General features: G+C 47.3%; 1 protein-coding gene across 1 annotated transcript in view; it reads right to left on the bottom strand.

The window, feature by feature from the left end:
• Positions 1 to 23,122, bottom strand: part of Lama3 (laminin subunit alpha 3) — a 327,578-nt gene that overhangs the window by 112,801 nt on the left and 191,655 nt on the right. The window contains exons 31-34 of the mRNA XM_045135309.1: positions 22,159 to 22,370; positions 19,583 to 19,790; positions 4,976 to 5,120; positions 3,578 to 3,718 (exon numbers count right to left, since the gene is read on the bottom strand). Of these exons, the coding sequence (XP_044991244.1) occupies positions 3,578 to 3,718; positions 4,976 to 5,120; positions 19,583 to 19,790; positions 22,159 to 22,370 (706 nt within the window). The remainder of the gene's footprint in view (positions 1 to 3,577; positions 3,719 to 4,975; positions 5,121 to 19,582; positions 19,791 to 22,158; positions 22,371 to 23,122) is intronic.

Below are 23,122 nucleotides of genomic sequence, written 5' to 3'. Positions count from 1 at the left end.
CAACTTCAGCCCCATTCACCTGCCCTTGAGCTTGCTATTGGTTTTTCTGTCAGCTTGCATGAGAGAAGCGTTTTTAAGGAGAGGGCAATGGTTACTGCAGAGACTCACAACTGGCCAACGTCTAAATGGGACACCTATATCATCCCTTCCAAGACTCAGAGAACATCGCGGAAGAAGGAGCAGAAGGAATGTAAGAGCCAGAGGATGGAGGGGAGTGCCATGAAGCACTGTCCTCTGGTTATGACGTGTCTGTTGCTCATGGGCCTCTGTAGCAGTTGTACTTCCCTGCACAAGACCAGGGCAAGGGTGGACCCATCAGTATTCCATTATGGGTGGTGGAAGGGATCATGTGGCCCCATCCCTCCTCAGGGAGCGACTGGCAGTTAGTGGGGAGAAAGAGAGACATTTTCTTCAGTGGTATAGACACTGGGGAGTTGCCCGACTGTCGATCCCCAACACATGCTCATATAGGCAACCTTAACTAAACTTAATGGGTCACACACACAACACACAAAACAAAGAGATCAAAGTAGAAGGGGGATTGCTTGGGAAAAAGAAACATTTCAGCAGGAGCAAAGGACTGGAAATAAGACAGTGAACACGATCAAGATATATACATATATAAAACTGTCAAAAATTAATTCAAACACATAAATTTAAAAAGATTAGCACAGGGAGAGATGGCTCAGCAGTTAAGGTGCTTGCCTGCAAAGTCTAAGGAGCCAGGTTCAATTCTCCAGGCCCCAAGTAAGAGAGATGCACAAGGTGGTGCAAGCCTCTGGAGTTTGTTTGCAGTGGCTACAGGCCCATCATGCTCAATTCTCTCTCTCTCTCTCTCTCTCTCTTTCTCCCTCTCTCTCTGCCTCAAATTAAAAAAATATATATGTATACATATACAAATATAAGATTAGCACAGAAAAGAAACCAGACTGGAAACCCTTTTCCATCAAGGCTGACATATAACAGCATGCTCAGAAAATAGCTCACACTGGGGTGGAGAGATGGCCCAGTAGTTAAGGCACTTGCCTGCAAAGCCTAATGACCCAGGTTCAATTCCCCAGTACCCACATAAAGCCAGATGCACAAAGCAACCCGTCCATCTGGAGTTTGTCTGTAGTAGCTGGAGGCCCTAATGTCCCTCCCATTCCCTCTCTCTCTCTCTCTCTCTCTCTCTCTCTCTTTGCAAATAAATAAAGTATTTTTTGGAAAAAAAAAAAACTTAAAAAGAAAAGAAAGCCAGGTGTGGTGGTGCACACCTTTAATCGCAGCACTCGGGAAGCAGAGGTAGGAGGATTGCCATGAGTTCAAGGTCACCCTGAGACTACAAAGTGAATTCCAGATCATCCTGGGCTACAGTGAGACTCTACCTTGAAAAACCAAAAATTAAAAATAATAATAATAAAGTTCCAGACCAGCCTGGGCTAGAGTAAGATCCTGCCTCAAAGGTAAAACGAAATGGTGGCAGTCTTCTGGGATTGAGCCCTTAACCTCTGGATTTTTATGCTAGCCCCAGATAAACAGAGTGAGAATTGGATAAAACTGTAAACAAGTTAACTACTTGTTTATCTAGAGAGAAAACTGCAGAAGTGCTTGATATGGGAATCCTCAACTCACATATTTGTTATCAAAGCACTGTAAGTATAGAAACAGAGGGTTTTTAAAAATTATTTTATTTTGGGCTGAAGAGATGGCTTAGTGGTTAAGCGCTTTCCTGTGAAGCCTAAGGACTCCGGTTCGAGGCTCAATTCCCCAGGACCCACGGTAGCCAGATGCAAAAGGGGGCACACGCGTCTGGAGTTCGTTTGTAGTGGCTGGAAGCCCTGGCGCGCCCATACACACACACTCTCTCTCTCTTGTTGCTCTCAAATAAATAAATAAACAAAAAAAATTTAAAAAATTATTTTATTTTATTTTATTTGAGGGAGAGAGAGGGAATGGGTGAACCGGGGCCTTCAGCCACTGTAAACATATTCCAGATGCATATGCCACCTTGTGCATCTGGCTTACATGGGTCCTGGGTAATCAAGCACAGGTCCTTTGGCTTCACAGAAAATACCTTAACCACTAAGCCATCTCTCTAGCCCTTTCTAAATTTTTTTTTAAAAAGTACTTTATTTATTTGCAAGAAGAGCAAGAGAGTGAGTGAATGGTCATACCAGAGCCTGTAGCCCCTGTAAAGGGATTCCAGATACATGTACCACTTTGTGCATCTGGCTTTACGAAGGTATTGGGGAATCGAACCCAGTCCTTTAGGCTTTGCAGGCAAGTGTTTTAATCATTGAGCAATCTCCCCAAGCCCAGAGGGTTTTTTTTTTTTTTTTGACATGGAAAAATACCTGCAGTCATTTGGGTTTTATAAATCTCCCCAAGGGCTGCATGTCAAAGGCTTGGTGTCCAGTTTAGAGGTGTTGGGAGATAGTGGAGCCTGTAAGACAAGTGTCTAGTGAGGGCAGTTGGATCACACGGGCCCTGAGCACTAGCCCCTTCATTTTTCTCTCCTTGGATTTTCAGGTGCCATGAGATAATCAACTTTGCTCTACTGTGCATTCCCACCGTGATGAACTGCCTCACCACAGGCCCAAAAGCCAATCAATTTGAGTACTAAAACCTTCAAAACTGTGAGCAGAAAAGAATCCTCTTTCCTCTTTGAAAGCTAATTGTGTCCAGTACTTTGTCGTAGTAACAGAAAGCTGACGAATACTGCATTTGTTGCCTAAGTATTTGCTGGACATGTTTAAATCCCAGATCCTGCTATCAGTTCTGGGCAAGAGGAGGAAGTCCATATTCTAGTGATGGAGGAAGACTATTTATTTATTTAAGAGAGACAGAGGCTGACAGAGAGAATAAGTATGGATGCACTAGGGCCTGTTGCCGTTGTAAACAAACTCCAGGTACATTCGCCACCACGTGTATCTGGCTTTAGATGGGTACTGGGGAATCGAATGTCAGGATTCGCAAGCAAGCGCCTTTCACTGCTGAGCCATTTTTTCCATCTCCAAGGAGGACAGTTTTTAAACTTAAAGCTACGTTACGTCAGAGACTGCTAAACGCTGTGGAGAAAACAAGGGCAGGAATGCAGAGTGCCCAGAATGAGCTCTTTTACAGGGAGTGGGAAGGGGAGGCCCCACAGGTGTGTGACATTGATGGGACACCTGACTAACTTGGGGACTGATCATGAGGGCATCTGTGGAGAGGAGGCCGCAGGCCAAGGAGCAGTGAGGCGACACTGACCACTGGATCCCTCGATATGCAGAATGGCCCACACTTCATGCCAGTTCCATTGGTTTCCATCAGAAAGACTGAACAAAAGCCCAAACAAGGGCTGGAGAGGTGGCTTAGCAGTTAAGCGCTTGCCTGTGAAGCCTAAGGACCTTGGTTCAAGGCTCGATTCCCCAGGACCCATGTTAACCAGATGCACAAGGGGGTGCACATGTCTGGAGTTCATTTGCAGTGGCTGGAGGCCCTGGCATGCCCATTCTCTCTCTCTCTGCCTCTTTCTCTCTGTCGCTCTCAAATAAGTAAATAAAAATAAACAAAAAAAATTTTTTTAAAGCCCAAACAAAAACACTTTGCATACCTTAGCCCTTCGCTTATGTGTGCTATGGCAACGACTATCTACTCCAAAACAGAAGCATCTTGTACAACCCTTGGGATTGGCTGCGTCCAGATGGAATGATCCCTCTCGACACATGCTACATTCTGGGCCTTCTATGTTTTCCTGTTGAAATAAAATACAAGAAACAAGACATGATTTTTTTCCCAAAGATTCCCTGATGGCACAAATTCAATAACCACATGAGATGTTAGGACAGGGATATAAGCAAACTTAAAAAAATTTTTTTTTTGTTTATTTGTATTTATTTATTTGCGAGTAACAGACAGAGAGAAAGAGGCAGACAGGGAGAGAATGGGCATGCCAGGGCCTCTAGCCACTGCAAACGAACTCCAGACATGTGCACCCCCTCTTGCATCTGGCTAACGTGGGTCCTGAGAAATCAAGCCTCAAGCTGGAGTCCTTAGGCTTCACAGGCAAGCACTTAACCGCTAAGCCATCTCTCCAGCCCTAGGCAAAGTTAAAAAAAATTTTTTTTTTAATTTTTTAATTTTTGTTTTTGAGGTTAGGGTCTCACTCTAGCCCAGGCTGACCTGGAATTCACTCTGTAGTCTCAGGTTGGCCTCGAACTCACAGCGATCCTCCTACCTCTGTCTCCCAAGGGCTGGGATTAAAGGTGTGCCCTACCACATCAGGCGAACAAATATTAAAGACAAGTAATTATTAAGATTTAATGGTACTTCATCTAAACTTCTGTAACACACAAACAGAAGAGAGAACTCCCTGAAGTTTTCAAGGTGCCCTTTGGCATTTTGAAGGCACTACAAGACTCACAGCGCCGAGAAAACAATTTTCCCATAGCTGGAAACATGTTAGGGGTTAGAGACAGCTTGTAACCTGGTGGGATTCTTTGGCTCTGGGAAGGTAACCTGAACCCTCGGCCCATGAATGGGCTTTTAGAAAAGCTATGGGCCAAGCCGGGCGTGGTGGCGCAGGCCTTTAATCCCAGCACTTGGGAGGCAGAGGTAGGAGGATCGCGTGAGTTCGAGGCCACCCTGAGATTACAGAGTGAATTCCAGGTCAGCCTGGGCTACAGTGAGACCCTACCTCAGAAAACCAAAAAAAAAAAAAAAAAAGAAAGAAAGAAAAAAGAAAAGCTATGGGCCTCTTGACATTATAAATAAAAGTTCACGTTAATTTTTCTGGAAGCGATCAATCCTTGTCAACAGATTCTTAAGGGGGTCTGTGGCCTTTTTAAACCACAAGAGAGGACTTGCAATTATTTTTATGAAGTGAGACCAATGCTAGTTATCACAACCTATCACGGGGTCAGTCCCGTTCCCTACAGTTATGCATGTTAACTCGAGTTGACGAGGTCCCTGAGTGGGAAGAGCGTACCTGGCATCCCACACCGCGCCTTACCTTGCAGAGGCAAGCCCCGGTCCTTGGGTCACACACTTGGGGTTCAGTCCCCTCTCTGCTACAATTGCAGGGAACACACGCGGGGAACCGGTGGAACCCAGGTGCGCACTTGTCACACCGGCGCCCTGTGATTCTCGGCTTGCATCTGTAGGCCAAGCAGAGCGAAGGTCCCCATCACGTTTCTGTGCGCAATTCCAACGCCCCCAGCCCCGTGCAGTGGCAAGGCAGTTGCTCTATGAAACCAGCTCATAAACACAATGGCTATCCAAGGGGTGCTTATATCCAAGGACGAGAGGGGGGAAGAGGGGGGAAAAAAACACTCGTAGAAAACAGGTAATGATGACCACCTTAGATAGCGTATGGCCCCTGTGTTGGATTCTGCATGAGGGGATGGGGTACAAGGATGGACAGCCCAAGCCTAGAGGGCTCCCCCACAAAGCCTGTGTGTGGAAATGACAGGATCCAAGCAGAGTTCCGAGAAGCAGCGGGCCCCACCCAGCCCTGGAGAGTAAGCAGCTTTCCCTGGAGGTGGCGGCTGAGCTGAGCCTTAAAGGGGCGATGTTGTAAGGCACAGTGTAGAGCTGATCTCTCAGACCGAAGGCGTACAGTAAGGAAACTGCCAGGAAATGCTGAGCCTTGAGTCGGCAGAGGTGGGGGGCGGGCTTGATCATGCCAGGAAGGGCCTGGCCCCTACCCCATGTGGCAAAGCGCAGTGGTTGAGACCTGTGCACTGAAGGTAGACTGGCAAGGTTCTAAACCAGCTCTGACATATGAAAAGCACTGTCTTTATAAGCTCTTGAACGACTGCTGTGATGTGGCAAAATTCCAGCATCGCGACTGGCTCATGGTCACCTCTCAAAGAGAGATGGCTTAGCAGTTTAGGCATTTGCCTGCAAAGCCTAAAGACTCAGGTTTGACTGCCCAGGACCCACTTAAGCTAGATGCACAAGGTGGCGCATGTGTCTGGAGTTCATTTACAGTGGTCAGAGGACCTAGCGCACCCATTCTCTCTATGTCTCTTCCTTTCTTTCTCTCAAATATATAAACAAAAGCAAACACGCATCATGAACATAGAGGTGCTCCAGAGGAAAGGGTGTGGCTGAACTGGGTGGACAATGGATTGGAGGAGATGGATCCCAGCAGGAGACTATCGCGTCAGGGGCAAGGTAAGGGGCTGGGCTGCAGCAGAAGGATTGGAACTGGAAAGGAGGGGTGCCCCCTAAGAACACTGTGAGGTCAAGTTGCTGGGAGCTGTCATTTCCTGCACGCAGGGAGAACGAAGAGAAGAAGGCAAGGGAGACCCCCATGTTTCCAGTTCAGTGATGGTGTGCTGCCCGGGGCCCCGTGGGAGGGCAAGAATAAACAGATGAATGGTGAAGAGCAGCATAGGAAAGACGGGCATTCAGGCTCGCCCACCAGCAGCAGAAGTCACTGAAACAGACTGGCCAAGAAACGGCTGATCAGCGGGACAAGGTCCTTGGTCTTGAGCAGAATCCTGGGGTATTGGGGGGGGGTCCACCAACCAGGAGAACAGGGAAGGGAACTGGGGCTGTGTGTCCAACTGCAATAGCTCGGTCCCTGTGTTCCGCACCTAAGTAAGGTCGGATGCCTTTGTCAAACATCTGCTTCTAACCACACAGAGGAATTTTGTTCTTATGAATGCACACATGGGGGACAGCTCGGTGCCTAAAATTCTTACCCCCAAAGCCTGAGGCGGGCTGGAGAGATGGCTTAGCAGTTAAGGCACTTGCCTACAAAGCCAAAAGACTCAGGTTCCATTCCTCAGGACCCACGTAAGTCAGATATGCAAGATGGCATGTGCATCTGGAATTTGCAGTGGCTTGAGGTCCTGGCATGCCTAGTCTATATGTTCTCTACCTGCCTCTCTCTCTCTCTCTCTCTCAAATAAATAAATAAAAATAAAATGTAAAAAAATTATTAAATAGTGGCTGGGTGTGGTGGCGCACGCCTTTAATCCCAGCACTTGGGAGGCAGAGGTAGGAGGATCACCGTGAGTTCAAGACCACCCTGAGACTACAAAGTGAATTCCAGGTCAGCCTGGGCTAGAGTGAGACCCTACCTCAAAAAAATTTATTAGTAAATAAAAAAACATGAGGACTTAAATGCTGAGTGTAATGGTACCCACTTGTAATCCCACCAGATCCCCGGGTTCACTAACTAGCCAGTTTTCTATAATTTCAGGGCTACGGGTCAATGAAAGACCCTATGTGAAAGGATACGGAAAGTGTCCCCAAGGACAGCACCTGAGCTCATCCTCTAGACTCCACACATAAGCAAACACCCATGCACATGCACCCGCGGGCACACGTGTACACATACGGACATGTGGGAGAAAAAAAAAAAAAAGAATGGACACTTAGAACCAGGCAGTCTACATTCAAATCCCACTTCTATTGCTCTCTGAATGTGGTGCTTTGAGCGAACTCATGTTTTTACAACCAGTTTCCCTCGAATATAAAGTGGAGGTAGTAACACCTACTTGGTGAGATTCATGAAATAATAAATCAGAACAGTGTCTTGCATATACATAGGAGGATCTGTGGATATTCTTGTTGCGATGTTAGCGAAGTGGGGAAGATGGGCCCCCAGCACACCCAAAGAGACAGCCAGTGATACCTGCAAGACCTCATGACGAATCAAAGGTCAGGTCTGTTCCATCTCGTCCTCCTCACCGCCTGGCACTGCGGAGGTTGTGTCGTAAGTAAGAGATCCTCAAACGACACCTAGAGCAATCTAGCTGTGATGTGTGAGGTATACATGAAAAGTGCAAATGTTCTGCTTGAAGTGATCACGCTGGTGCAGTGCACTGGAAACTTTGAGAAGGGACCAGTGACACTTCTGGAAGCTGGATAAGCCATGGGTCATCTTCTCAGACAAGTGTGTGTACACACACACATATGTATATGCTTGTATGCGCACACACACACACACACACACACACACACACAATTTGTATTCATTGCCAGAACCTTTCTGGGTCCTAAGTTAATAACACTCTTTTCTTATGAGCCTGAGACTAAATGCAGTCAAGCAAATAAAATGAGAGCCCGGAGCTGGGCGTGGTGGCGCACACCTTTAATCCAGCACTCAGGAGGCAGAGGGAGGAGGACTGCCAAGAGTTCAAAGCCACCCTGAGACTACATAGTGAATTCCAGGTCAGCCTGGGCTAGAGTGAGAGCCTGCCTTGAAAAACAAAAAAAAAATACAGAGTCTCTTCTCAGATGCTGATCTATTCCTGGAATGCCTTCAAGTGTGAGACAGAAGAAGCCTGGCCCAAGGGTGCATTAACTAGTGCAGAGATAGAAAAAATAGAAAACTCAGTGTTTGAATTACGTTTTCCCCACCATGCCTAACATACAACTTGATGGAGGTAAGATGTGTTTCTGATTTATAATTTCAGAGGGCTTCGGCCCATCATAGTGGAGAAGGGCAAGCCATGGTGGCAGGTGCGTGCGGTCGAGGCTGTTCACGTCACAGCAGAGAAGAAGGAGAGAGCATGGCCGGAACCACAGGTCAGGTATAACCTTCAAAGGCCACCCCTTCGTGACTACTTCTGCCAGCAATGCCCAGCCTCCTTCAGGTTCCGCAGCTTGCCAAAATGATACCAACACATTAGGAACAAGTGTTCATACGTGAGACCCCGGGTGACATTTCAGATTCAAACCTTCACACCCAAAGAAGATCTGAAAGAGGAATCTTAGAGTAGAAGAACTTTGAAGATGACCTGATTTAGGTTATGCGGGCCCTTCGTATCTTGGTGATGAAGAAAAAGATATTCTAGGGCATAGCATGGTCAGGAAGTGACAATTGGTCACCTGGTCCCAAGGTCCAGTATGTTTCTTTTCTTTTCTTTTCTTTTCTTTTCTTTTCTTTTCTTTTCTTTTTTCTTTTCTTTTCTTTTTACTTTTTATCTGACACAGAGAGAGAATTGGCATGCCAGGGCCTCAGCCACTGAAATCAAACTCCAGATGCTTGCGCCACCTACTGGGCAGGTGTGACAATGTACTTGTATCACTGTGTGTCTGGCTTGTGTGGGACCTGGAGAGTCAAACATGAATCCTTAGGCTTTGCATGCAAGTGTTTTGCTAAACCATCTCTCCAGACCCAGTATGTTTCTCTGAGTAAACATGCAGCAGGGCTTCTGGGCCCAAGGAAGCATTAGCTGCATGCTGGCACCCAGCAATGTGTAACTGATGCCTTCGCTTTCATACCGGATGTGGTTGAGTATCCCCAGGAAAGGAATGGGCTTGTGACCAAATATTATGTAAGAGCATCTGCACATGTGTGGGCAGCTCTTAGACACCCAGGCCTAGATGTGTGGGGTTAAGCTTCATCCTTCTGATACTCAATACTGTAGGTCCAATTGCGTTGTATGCACACTAAGGACCTATGCCAGGATCTGGAGGAGAGGCCCTGATGATGCCAGCCTGGCTGTTCTACGTTCACTTTGCTGAAAATAAAGGTACAGGAACATGCTGTAGCCAGGGCAGCTGTACGAGATGATTGCACAGGTAATATGGAGGGCAAGCAAAGACTAACCTCTCTGCCCAGTGTCCAGAATGCCCATGAGCTGATGCTGCGGGAAGCAGGGGTGGCAGAGAGGGTGTGGCCACATCGGTCATTAGACTCATCCCTGAGCCTCACTTGGCACGTATGAACCAGGTGAAAGTTCAAGAATAGAGGAGAGGACTGGAGAGATGGCTTAGCGGTTAAGCGCTTGCCTGTGAAGCCTAAGGACCCCGGTTCGAGGCTCGGTTCCCCAGGACCCACGTTAGCCAGATGCACAAGGGGGCGCACACGTCTGGAGTTCGTTTGCCGAGGCTGGAAGCCCTGGCGCGCCCATTCTCTCTCTCTCCCCCTATCTGTCTTTCTGTGTCTGTTGCTCTCAAATAAATAAAAAAAATTAAAAAAAAAAAAGAATAGAGGAGAAATACACTCAAACATGCGCACACGCACACACCTATACACATACACATGCACACACATATATGCACATACACATACACACATACACACTCCCCACACACACATACACACATGCACATGTACACACACGTGTATATACACACACATACACACATGCACATGTACACACACGTGTATATACACACACATACACACACAAACCCATTCACACACACATGCATACACACACCCACACACAGTGACAGTGGCCTTGGAACTGGTCCCCACACAGCCCAGTTGGGACTGACGAGCAGAGCTAACCAGAACCTGAAGAGTAACATCTATATTCCAGAGCCATAGCGTTTAGATCACTGAGTTTACGAATCCTATGTGAAGCTGAGCTTTGGGTGGTGTCATGACAACAGGGAAGAGAAAGGAAACTTGCTCTCTGAAGTCTGGCGGAACATCTTTTCAAACAACCTAAGGTCAGCCCGACCTTGCACATTTCTCTAGAGAGATTTCTAGCTACCCAAGGAGCTGCCCACACGGTGAAGGCCAGAAGGTTCTGGTCACTGCTCCGGCTGCCTGGAGACACAGTGTGGCAACTCCTGGATGCCAGCCCACAGAGGCATCTCCAAGGCAATGGGATTGTGGCCAACCAAACATTACGTAACATCTGCACATGTGTGGGAGCTTGTAGCATCTTGTAGGAAACCAGGTCCAGGTGTGTTGGGGAGAATTTTGTCTTTTTGTTATTAAATATTGCAGGTCCCTTTACATTACACTTACATCAAACTCCAGTTTGGATCCAGAGCCCAAAGTCTACCTCATCATTTATTTACTCATTCAAGAAATATTGATGGGAGGGCTGGACAGATGGCTTAGCCGTTAAGGTACTTGCCTGTGAAGACTAAGGACCCAGGTTTGATTCTCCAGGTCCCACATAAGACAGATGCACATGGTGGTGCATGCATCTGGAGTTCGTTTTCAGTGGCTAGGGGCCCTGGCATGCCCATTCTTGCTCTCTCTCTCTCTCTCTCTCTCTCTCTCTGTCTCCTTCTCTCTCTAATAAATAAAAAAAAATCATAAAAAAACAAAAAAGAAATATTGATGGGAGCTGGGAGATGGCTCAGTAGATGAAAGCACCCAAGCTTAAGGACCTGAGTTCAGATCTCCAGTATCCACAGAAATGCCAGGTGGGTGTGGTGACTCTCTCCTGTGGTCCCAGTGCTTAGGAAGCAGAGTCGGGACCAGGCAAGGTACACTAGCTACCTAGGTGAATTTAAGGTTCAAAGTGAGAGGCCCTGGCCTCAGTACATAAGGTGGAGAACAACCGAAGAAGAAACCAATTGTCAATCTCGGGCCTGCACATCCATGCAAATACATGCGTGTAGGAGAAGCATAGCCAGGGTCACCCTCGGCCCCCGCCCCCCCCACGAGGCCCTGAGATTACAGCACATGCGATTGCTAGTTCCCCTGTGAGCCAACCTAAACCCTGCCTAAACACCCGGACACTGATGACGCAGGAAACGAGCCAATGAGAAAGGGACAACACAATGCCAAACAATGAAACGACCAATGGGAAGCGGGGAAGGTGTATACGAAAGGACCAATGGGAAGCGGGGAAGGGATCTACAGTGATGTCTGTTTTCTTCAATAAACGAGTCTGCTTTCAGCTTCTCACCTGACTCGTGGAGTCTGTGTCCTTGACTCTGTGCATTCTTACCCCACCCCCAAGGGCTGTTTGGGGGATCCAGCGACAATGTGCACACACACACACACACACACACACACACACACACACACACATACCCATATAGATTTGAACCTACATACATGCACACACACACACATATACACATGGAAAAATATTGGTATCTTTTACACGCACACCTCTATGTCAGGAGACATGAAAGGGAGGGGAAAATGGAGACTATGTTCATCTTGACTTCAGACAGTTTCAGTGAAGACTTGAAAATGTGGAAAGTTAAGTATTAGTGTGAAAGATGGCACAGAAAGCATTGAAGTTGCTTGGCTTAAGAAAAATGATGGAAGCTGGGCATGGTGGCACACACCTTTAATCCCAGCACTTGGAGGCAGAGGTAGGTGGATCACCGTGAGTTCAAGTCCACCCTGAGACTATATAGTGAATTCCAGATCAGTCTGGACTAGTGTGAAACCCTACCTCAAAAAAATAAAAACAAACAAAAAAGGAAAAGAAAGAAAAGAAAAGGAAAAAAGAAAGAAAAATTATGGGAGTCAGGTATAGTGATACACACCTTTAATCCCAGCATTCAGGACTCGGGAGGTAGAGGTAGGAAGATCACTATGAGTTCGAGGTTACCCTGAGAATACATAGTGAATTCCAGGTCAGCCTGAGCTAGTGTGAGACCCTACCTTTAAAAAAAGAAAGAAAGGAAAGAAGAAAAATGATGGGAATCAGGCATGGTGGCCCACACCTTTAATCCCAGCACTTGGGAGGCAGAGGTAGGAGGATCACTGTGAATTGGAGGCCAGCCTGAGATTACAGGGTGAATTCCAGGTCAACCTGGGACAAAGTAAGACCATACTTCGAAAAACTAAAAACCAACAACAATAACAACAATAACAAAAAACAACAGACAATAAAAAGATGGGACTATCTCCATGGACCTTAGAACACTTTCTGTGAGTTTGTATTCTTTTTTTTATTATTTTTTATTTAATTTAATTAATTAATTAATTTATTTACTTATTTATTTATTTATTTATTTGAGAGCGACAGACACAGAGAGAAAGACAGATAGAGGGAGAGAGAGAGAATGGGCGCCCCACGGCTTCCAGCCTCTGCAAAGGAACTCCAGACGCATGTGCCCCCTTCTGCATCTGGCTAACATGGGACCTGGGGAACCGAGCCTCAAACCGGGGTCCTTAGGCTTCACAGGCAAGCGCTTAACCGCTAAGCCATCTCTCCAGCCCAAGTTTGTATTCTTTTTTAAAAAATTATTTTTATTTTTTTTATTTATTTAAGAGCGACTGACAGAGAGAAAGAGGCAGATATATATATAGAGAGAAAGAATGGGTGCACCAGGGCCTCCAGCCACTGCAAACTCCAGATGTGTGAGTCCCCTTGTGCATCTGGCTAGTGTGGGTCCTGGGGAATAGAGCCCCGAACAGGGATCCTCAGGCTTCACAGGCAGACGCTTAACCACTAAGCCATCTCTCCAGCTTGAGTTTGTATTCTTAATACAAAAGTCCTTGTGTTGGGGAAATGGCTTAGCGGTCAAAGGTGTTTGCTTGCAAAGCCTGCAGGCCCTGGCTCAACTCCCCAGCACCCATGTAAAGCAAGGCACACAAATTAGCACATGCATCTGGAGTTTCTTTCAGTGCCAAGAAGCCCTAGAGTGCCCATATTCATTCTCCTTCCCTTCCTTTCCCTTCCCTTCTTTCTTTCTCATATAAAATAAATTATTGTTTTAAATCCTTAAAAGATTTTTTTTTTGCGTGTGTGTAATATGAGTGCATCAGAAGAGGAAGAAAGAAGCCGTTCACAACCAGAGACGTGAGTGTACACAAAAGTGTCTGGGGGAAGTGAAAAAGTAGAGGCGGGGAGGTGAAGTGAGAGTCGGTGTGGGCCAGACGGTCAGGAAAGGCTGGCCATTATGTGATTAGATAACAGAAACCAAAGAAGATTCTTGATCAATGCTGAGATGGAAATGATGCCACATGAAGCCCTGTAACCAAAACTTCCCACACACTATGGAGGTCACCACGCCAAGCTGTTAATTCATATCAATTTCCCCACTAGACCTCAGACATACATTAAATACCCCCAAAACAGAACATGGAGTTTGATGAAAACAAAACACATATATGCACAGACAACAATTAGGACTTCAACTATGAAAACAGTATGAGAGCTTATCAAAAACCTGAAAATAGGGCTGGAGAGATGGCTTAGCAGTTAAGCGCTTGCCTGTGAAGCCTAAGGACCCTGGTTCGAGGCTCGGTTCCCCAGGTCCCACGTTAGCCAGATGCACAAGGGGGCGCATGTGTCTGGAGTTCGTTTGCAGAGGCTGGAAGCCCTGGCGCACCCATTCTCTCTCTCTCCCTCTATCTGTCTTTCTCTCTGTGTCTGTCGCTCTCAAATAAATAAATTAATTAAAAATATTTAAAAAAAAAACCCTGAAAATAGGGGCTAAGGAGATGGCTCAGTGGTCAAAGGCATTCTACCGTGTGAGTGTGTGTTCACAGGCGTGTATGTGTGTGTAGGGGCACTTGGTCAACATTAGGTATCTTCCTGAATTGCTCTCCGCCTTATTTATTTGATACAAGGTCTCTCACTGCATCCAGAACACACTGATTTGACTGGACCAACTGGCCAGTAAGTTCCAAGGATCCTCCTGCCTTGCCACCCCTGCACTGGGATTTCAGGCACATGCCTCTGTACTCAGCTTGATGTGGGCACTGGGAATGTGGATTCAGGTCCTCATGCTTGCATGGTGAGCCCTTTACCAACTGAGCCATCTCCTCAGCCCCAAGAAAATTTTCAGAAAGAAATTATCCTGTGTTAGGGGTAGTCATGAGCCCTAGGGGTGTAATGTCTGCTGCTGTCTGGCTAAATGTATATACTATGCTTATCAAACTGCCCAGTAAGCACTTCTCTTAATGTTCATACCTTTATATTAATGCTACTCTCACTTTTGGTAGAAAACCTTCTCTTTTCAGATGGCAGTAACCTTGGGATGACTCAGAAAGCATCATGGTGCTGGAAAAAAGTGACTGGAGTGCTTAGTACTGCAATGTCTCTATCACACCTTCCAAGGCTCAGGGCCCATTGCAGAAGAGGTGGCAGAAAGAATGTAAGAGCCAAAGGAAGGGTAGGACTCCTTACAACGTGCTCCCCCCAGACACAAAATGGCCTGGATATCCATGACCTCACAGTGCCCGACACTACCTACACAAGACCATCATAATGGGAGGAAAAGATCATGACATCAAAATAAAAGAGAGACTGATTGAGAGGGGAAGGGGATATGATGGAGAATGGAGTTTCAAAGGGGAAAGTGGGGGAGGGAGGGTATTACCATGGGATATTTTTTATAATCATGGAAGTTAATAAAAATTTGAAATGGAAAAAAGAAATTATCCTGGTTTGTGTGCTGTATTTTCTTTCCCTTTATTTTCTTTTCTTTTTATTTTTTGGTTTTCTGAGGTAGGGTCTCACTCTAGCTCAGGCTGACCTGGAATTCACTATGTAATCTCAGGGTGGCCTCAAACTCTCAGTGATCCTCCTACCTCTGCCTCCCGAGTGCTGGGATTAAAGGCATGTGCCACCACGCCCGGCTCTTTTTTTTTTTTTTTAAAGTTAAGAACATACTTTGTATGGACATATCATATGTTGGTACATCTTCTCTCTCCTCTCTGCCCGCTTTCCACAGGGAGCCCTCCTCAGTGGGGTTGCTGGGATACCCCAGGGAGTTATGGGTTGTGGGGGCAGCAGTCAGCTCTTGCGGGGAGGCAGTGCCTCTGAGTATGCCATACCAACCTGTGGCTCCTACAATCTTTCTAGCCCCCCCACCTTCTGCAAAATTCCCTGAGCCTTGATGGGTGTGTTTTAAGTCTACTTCAGTGGTGAGCTGTTAGGAGCCTCTGGATCTCTGCTTTGGTAGGAGTTGAGTGTCCCCAGGCTCTGTCTCCCTCCCCTTGATGCTGCTTATCAGGCTCACCACGGAGGCAGCTCTTTTGCTGGTCTCCCCCACTTCCTCTGTGGTCTCACCTGGGTCTTGGCTGAGATGCGAGGGGTGATTTATCTCCATGGGTCTTACTACCTTTTGATGCACTCACCCTCCAGAGCAAAGGACCCGGGAGTTGGGGACCCAAGGGCCATTCAATCAGAAAGGCTGAGTCAATTATCTTAAAGCAATCAAAATTTTTTTTTTGGCTGGCGTGGTGGTATACTGGTTTAATCCCAGCACTGGGGAGGTAGAGGCAGGAGGATCACTGTGAGCCTGAGGTCACCCTGAGACTACATAATTCCAGTTCAGGTGGGGCTAGATTGAGACCTTACCTTGAAAAGCCAAAAGAAAAAAAATTTTTTTTTTCAGTATAAAAAACAGAATTAGTGCAGTTTACTGTAATATAATAAAATGCAAGTTTTTAAAATATTATCTGCTACTGCTTCCTTTAGTAGAAACTTACTTCGATCACACATGTATTCCTCTCTTTGACAATGTCAAAGAGAACAATGTCACATCTTGCTGTAAGTGTGTCGCAAGTCAGTAAAGTGCTATTTCTGGGTTGAATCATATATCATGGTCTTGAGGTAAGAAACTTCTAGTCTATTAAATTCTCAAATCGTTTGTTAAAATATCCTTGGGATTCCCCCTCAAAAAATTCCCACAGGAAATCCACCCATCATATTCTGATACTTTAACTGGTTTTAAAGTACTGCCACCTCCTCTGGCAAAAGCACAGAGTAACAGCGAGGTTCTGCTGAGCAGCTGTTGCGCTATAGACTGTGAGTTCTCTGGCCACTTCTTGGTTCCTTTGCTTCCTGTGATTAAGACAGGGGCCCATCCCTGATAGCTAAGTGACTAGTTGACTCAGACAGGACTCACGGCTGAGGTTTTTAAATACTTGGAATATTCCATGACTCAAGCTTTTCTCTCAGCTTCCTTACAAGGTCTCAGCCAGTGTGATGGAGTTGGCGGATGCCATGCAACGGTCAAAGGCATAGTAAGGGTCCTTCCTTAGAAACGTGACCAGCGGGCTGGAGAGATGGCTTAGCAGTTAAGGCGCTTGCCTGCGAAGCCTCAGGACCCATGTTCGACTCTCCAGAACCCACATTAGCCGGACGCACAAAGGTGAGGCAAGTGCAAGGTCGCACATGCCCACTAGGTGATGCAAGCTTCTGCAGTTTGATTGCAGTGACTGAAGCCCTGGAGTGCCAATTCTCTCTCTCTCAAGAAAAGACAAGAAAACAAAACAAAAAACAAGAAGAAAAGTGATCAGCACTACAGTGGGGAGCTGAATATGATCCCCAAGGAGATATCCAAATTCTAACTCCCAGTGCCCAGTGGTTAGATTTTATTTGGCTCTGCATAATTAGGATGAGGCTCTATGGAGTAAGGTGGGTTCTAAACCAGTGTGACTTAGAACCAGCAGCATTCTTACAACAAAGTGGGAAGAGACAGAGAGGAATACTTGCCACATGAAGACAGCCCTGCAGGGAAAATGGCAACGTGGTAACAGGATAGAAACAAAACCATGCCAGCCACAAGCCAAGGAGCTCTGGGGATGCGGGCAACACCAGAAGCTGAAAAGCACGGCCAGGCCTTTAAGCCCAGCACTTGGGAGGCAGAGGAAGGAGAATTGCTGGGAGTCTGAGGTCAGCCTGGGACTACAGAGTGGATTCCAGGTCAGCCTGGGCTAGAGCAACACCCTACCTCCTTGAAAAACTAATAAACCAATAAATAAATAAGATGCAGGTAGGCCCAGGGCAGGCTCTCCCTCCAAAGTTTCCAGAAGAAACCCAACCTGAATGCACCTTGCTTTCAGTTTTCTGGCCTTGCATCACTGCTCTCGTTTTTAAGCCGCCTGGTTCGTGTTATTTGTCACGGCAGCCACAGGAAGCTCATAGGGCTGCCCCTAAGCTGGAGGCCCAGAGACCTGCCGAGAGCAGCCCTGCCCCTCCCAGCCCCCACACCCTTGCCCATGTACCTGGGGCTGGTGGAGCTGGCCAATCAGGTTTTCTCCTGGACAAACCAGGCAGCCTGGGCATTCTCATTTTTCTGCTGTAAAACCCCTAGTTAGATGAGTTTGGGTGTGTGTACACATGGACACATGCAGGCACACACAGATAAGGGCACCCTACGCTCACGCATGTGCAGAGGCCAAAGCAGGACATAGGGTGGCTTCCTCTATTTATCTTCTACCTTTACTTTTTTTTTTCCCTGGCAGAGTCTCTCAGTAAACCAGGACCTCATGCCATGTTCCAGCGAGACTGACTCACCAGGGAGTCCTATTGACCCTTTTGTTTTCTCACCCATCAGCAGTGGGGCTACAGGTGTGCACGTTCATGCCTGGCTTCTTTTTTTTTAAATTATTTATTTATTTATTTGAAAGAGAAAGAGGGAGCGTGAGAGAGAATGGGAGTGACAGGGCCTCCAGCCACCGCAAACAAACTCCAGAGGTGTGCGTCCCCTTGTGCATCTGGCTAACGTGGGTCCTGGGGAATCGAACCTGGGCCCTTTGGCTTTGCAGGCGAATGCTTTAACTGCTAAGCCATCCCTCCAGCCTATGCATGGCTTCTTATGTGGGTGCCGGGGATCAAACTCAGGTGCTCATTCTTGCACAGTAAGTGCGCTCAATCACTGAGCTACCTTCCCAGACCCCAAATCCAATGCTCACCAGCCTCTTCGAGATTTGAGTCTTCATCTCCTGAGGGCACTGGCCAGCGCTGCTGAAACCAGGCCTGCCCCCTGGCACCACTTGACACCAGCCTCTACCTTCCAGCAGAGCCTGGCCTGCTGGAACTAACGTGCTAGTTCTGCTCAAGCGGAAGTTTGCCACCATCCCTGGACTGCTTACTGGGTGGTGTCTGAGCGCAGACTATTCCGCCCCCTTTCCCACTCCCAACCAAACGTTGCTGTGTCTGAGTTAGGGCAGCAGGTCCAGAGAGTGAGGGATTTGCCATGCATTGTCCTTGATCAGGTTACCTGCTAATGCTACCAAGAGAACTGGAGCCTCAAGATGAATACTGATAGAGGAGGAGGACTGAAGCGATGGCTTAGCAGTTAAGGCACTTACCTGCAAAGCCAAAGGACCCAGGTTCGATTCCCCACATGTAAGCCAGAAGCACAAGGTGATGCATGCACCTGGAATTTGTTTGCAGTGGCTGAAGGCCCTGGCGCACCTAATCTCTCTCTCTCTCTCTCTCTCGTAAACAAATAAAACATTAAAAAAATATACTGATGGGGGAGAACCCACCGTTAAATGCTGATGGAAGCTAAATATTTACCACACAGCCTCACAGCAAAAAGCATGGATAAGGGCTGGGCACATGCTAACCCCCACAAACCTTGGTACGCATGTGTGCCAATTTAATTTATTAATTTTTTTAATTAATTAAGTTAATTTATTAAATTTTAACATTTATTTAAGAACAAGAAAGAAGGAGATACAGAAAGAGAGAGAGAGAGAGAATGGGAGTCTTGGCCTTCAGCTACTGCAAACGAACTCCAGACGCAGGCACCACCTTGTGCATCTGCCTAACATGAGTCCTGGGGAATTGAACCTGGGTCCTTTGGCTTTGCAGGCAAGCACTTTTCACTGCTAAGCCATCTCTCCAGCCCCCCCCCCCAAAAAAAAGACACTAGTAACTCCTGACACTTCCATAGGGCTTCCCTTCTTTCTGGATGGTGACATACTCTCAGAGCACAATCCCGGAATAAGTATACAAGGCTGCTTTAGGCTTGACGTGGCTGCTGATGCGGCCACCCAAGGCTCTGCCTGGCTGCCCTGAACCACAGCAGACTATCCCAAGGCGTCCACTGCAACCCATCCTGGCTGAGCAGCTCCCACCCCAAGGTTAACAACAGTGCAGACGTGGGACATGGAAAACGGTCCTGGCCAGCACGCGTACAGAAAGCACCTAACCTTCTCGTGGTAGGATGTGGCCCTGCTGGCCCCACAGCTCACCTGCACTGCCCGCTGTCCCCGTCACACTCGGGGATGCCAGGCTGGATGATGGTGCCCTTCTTGGAGCAGGTGCAGTCTTCGCAGCCAGCCACGGGGTGGAAGTTAAAGGAATTCATCTCGCAGGTCTCACACTGGGGCCTTACTGTGCGGGGAGGGCAAAGGCACTGCCCGGTCACCTCTTCGCAAAGGCGCCCACCACAGTTGCACACTGCCAGGGGATAAAGAGACACTTAGCCAATCAGACAGCCATTGGTTACCCACCTAGGCTGGGTGCCACTATTGCACTATTGGCGTGTACGACTTGCCAGGCTGGTTGCTTTCACAGAGTAGTGTTCCCAGCTAGCCCGCAACCTTGTTGGCCATTTTCCCTCAGCAGCTCATGAAGCGCTTTCCTCTCACAACTCATAACCCACAACCGCACGGTGAGCACCAGCCATGTGACTGAGGAGGGCCCTCGGTGCAGTGGGGACAGGGAGGAGGGAAATGATGGTGCCAACACATGCTGTGTCCAGACAAAGTTCCGACCTAAAAGAAAATTAGCTAAAGAGAGATACTGTGTCAGGGTTGGACACCGCCTCAACTACGGGGATTTCCAGAAACTTACTTAAGGTTCTGGGGGAAATGTTTCACTTTTCCTTCTATTTTTAAAAAATATTTTATTTTTGATTTGAGAGAGAGAGAAGAATATATATATATGGAGAGAGAGAGAGAGAATAGGCCAATCAGGGCTTCCAGCCACTGCAAATGAATTCCAGATGCATGCGCCACCTAGTGCATCTGGCTTATGTGGGTACCAGGAAATCAAACCTGGGTCCTTGGGCTTACCAGGTGTGGTGGTTTGATTCAGGTGTCCCCCATAAACTTAGATGTTCTGAATGCTAGGTTCCCAGCTGATGGAGATTTGGGAATTAATGCCTCCTGGAGGGAGTGTATTGTTGGGGGTGGGCTTATGGGCTTTACAGCCAGTTTCCCCATGCCAGTGTTTGGCACACTCTCCTGTTGCTATGGTCCATCTTATGTTGGCCAGGGGGTGATGTCCACCCTCTGCTCATGTCATCGTTTTCCCCTGCCATCGTGAAGCTTCCCCTCGAGCCTGTAAGCCAAAATAAACCTCTTTTTCCCAGAAGCTACTCTTGGTTGGGTGATTTCTACCAGCAATGCGAACCGGACTGCAACACCAGGCAAGCACCTTAACCACTAAGCCTTCACTCCAGCCCCTCACTTTCCCTTCTTTATGGACATTACTGACCATGGCATTCTGAAACCCTCATCTCTTGAAGGCAAGCCCAGCCACACCTGATGTTCCTGATAGGTACGGCATGTGGCCCCTGCATGAGGGACAATGGCTGCATCAGCTGGCTCCTGGTTAAATACTTGAAGGAACTCACCTTGCTGCTCTGATGGTATTCTAATGCCACATAAACCATAGGGTTCTGGAAAGAAGCAAGTAGGGGCTTCCCAAGGCTTCCTGAACCAGCTCTCTAGCCTCCCAGAACACCATACAGATCCAGAGCCCATGCTCAGGATGTGATACTCTACTGACAGTATCTCGTTCACTCTGCCTGACCTTTGTGGGGCTCTGTCTGCACATCTGTATTCCCCACAGGCATATCAGGCACGGGCTGGCTCTATGCCCAAGGTCACAGAGTGGTTCTTGGGTAAAGTTTCTTATCCAGTGAGTACCCACATGACCCCTCCCCCCAAATCTCCTGTTGAAACTGAGTTTTGTGTTTGGACCACAAAACCTGAAGAGAGTCTCACTAGAAAAGGGACTGACTCATTCTCTCTCTGTGTCTCTCATAAATAAACACATGCTTAAAAAGAGCTGGATAGATGCCTTGGCGATTAAGATGCTTGCCTGTGAAGACTAAGGACCCAGGTTTGATCCCCAGAACCCATGTAAGCCAGATGCACATGGTGGCACATGCATCTGGAGTTCATTTGCAGTGGCTAGAGGCACTAGGTCTCTCCCTCCCTCCCTCTCTCTCTCTCTCTCTCTCTCTCTCTCTTTCTAATAAATAAACACATGCATTAAAAAATTTTTTAAAGAAAGAAAAGGGACCGAGTGGTCCAAGATTCAAACATGTAAGTGTATACTCACAGCACTGCCAAGTACATGGGCCACACAACATGGGGGATGTAATATTTATGTTCTAAAGCCTTGCTTCTCAGAATATAGCTTATGGGCCTGTCGGGTGAGATCACCTGTTTGTTTATTGGAAATGCAGGGTCTCAGGCCCCTGCCCAGGTCTCCTAAATGATATGTGGGTTTTTTTTTTTCATTTTATTTATTTGCATGTATGAGGAGTGAGGATCGCAAGGGTCTCTTGCCCCTGGAAATAAATGTCAGATCCTTGTGCCACACTTTACATCCAACTTACATGGATGTCACGGGAACTGAACCTGGGCTGTAGGCTTCACAAATCAACATGTAACCCCTGAGTCACTTCATACCCCAGGATCTGCATTTCCTCACCCCCCAGGTGAGTACAGAACACGGAGAACTCCTTCTTAGGGAGGGATACCATACCCTAGGGACCAGCAAAGGCCTCAGCGGTCTGGGGGTGCTCACGTACACTTGCAGTGTGGGAATCCGTAGTGGCCCGTGGCACAGCGGGTGCATTGCTTCCCAATGACGTTGGGCTGGCACGGGCACTGCCCACCCTCAGGGCTGCAGTTATGACCAGTGGCCCCAGCAGGATGGCACTCACAAGGCAGGGCACCATTGTGGTAAAAGGCTGTCAGGGACCGTGCAGAATTCTTACAGAATCCAGAGGCTGTCTGGGGACTGATGAAACAAAAACGAAAATTCAGAGTGATAACCTGGAACCTATATATGTCTAGAAACTTCCCCAACATTCCTTGCCCACTTTTCTCTATCTGGCAGTGTCTTTCTTGCTCACTTGTTTGTTTGTTGTTTTGAGGCAGTGTCTTTTAGAAGGACTTTGGGCTGTCGAGTCTGGTGGGAAGAAGTAGGGGAAGATGCCATGTGGATTCAGGTGGTAACAGCCACCCTTTTGTCCACAATCAGTTCAAACAGAGGCCATTACTGGCATGGCCACTTTGGGTGGGTGGAATCAAAGATTAAAAAGTACAGCTGTAGGATGAACATGGTATATGGGTGTTAGCTCAACACGGCAGTTATGTCTAAATGTACGCTGGGGGAAGTGTGGCTCAGTGGATGAAAAACTTGCTATGCAAGCATGAGGTCCTGAGTTCAGATCTTTAGCACTTGTGGAGAATACTGGACTGGATGTGGTGGCATGGGGGAGGTGGGCACAAGAGGAACCTGTGACTTGCCAGCTAGCTTGTCAGAGAGAGATCCTGTCTCAAGAAAAAAAAAAAAAAATCAAAGGTGGAAAAGCAACGGAGGAAGAAGACACTTGACATTGACCTCTGGTCTTCCCATGCACGCACATACCAGTGCACCTGCACACTCGTGTGTCCATCTACATCTGAGCTGACATACACACATATATGTGCAAAAAAAAGCTACACTTACATGTGCCTACTTATTAAAAGGATAACGAGGAGGTGAGG

This window comes from Jaculus jaculus, chromosome 15, assembly GCF_020740685.1.
Source record: "Jaculus jaculus isolate mJacJac1 chromosome 15, mJacJac1.mat.Y.cur, whole genome shotgun sequence".
In the NCBI taxonomy this organism is placed as follows: Eukaryota; Metazoa; Chordata; class Mammalia; order Rodentia; family Dipodidae; genus Jaculus; species Jaculus jaculus.
The sequence above is the reverse complement of the archived record's forward strand: the minus strand, read 5'-3'. Positions and strand labels throughout refer to the sequence as shown.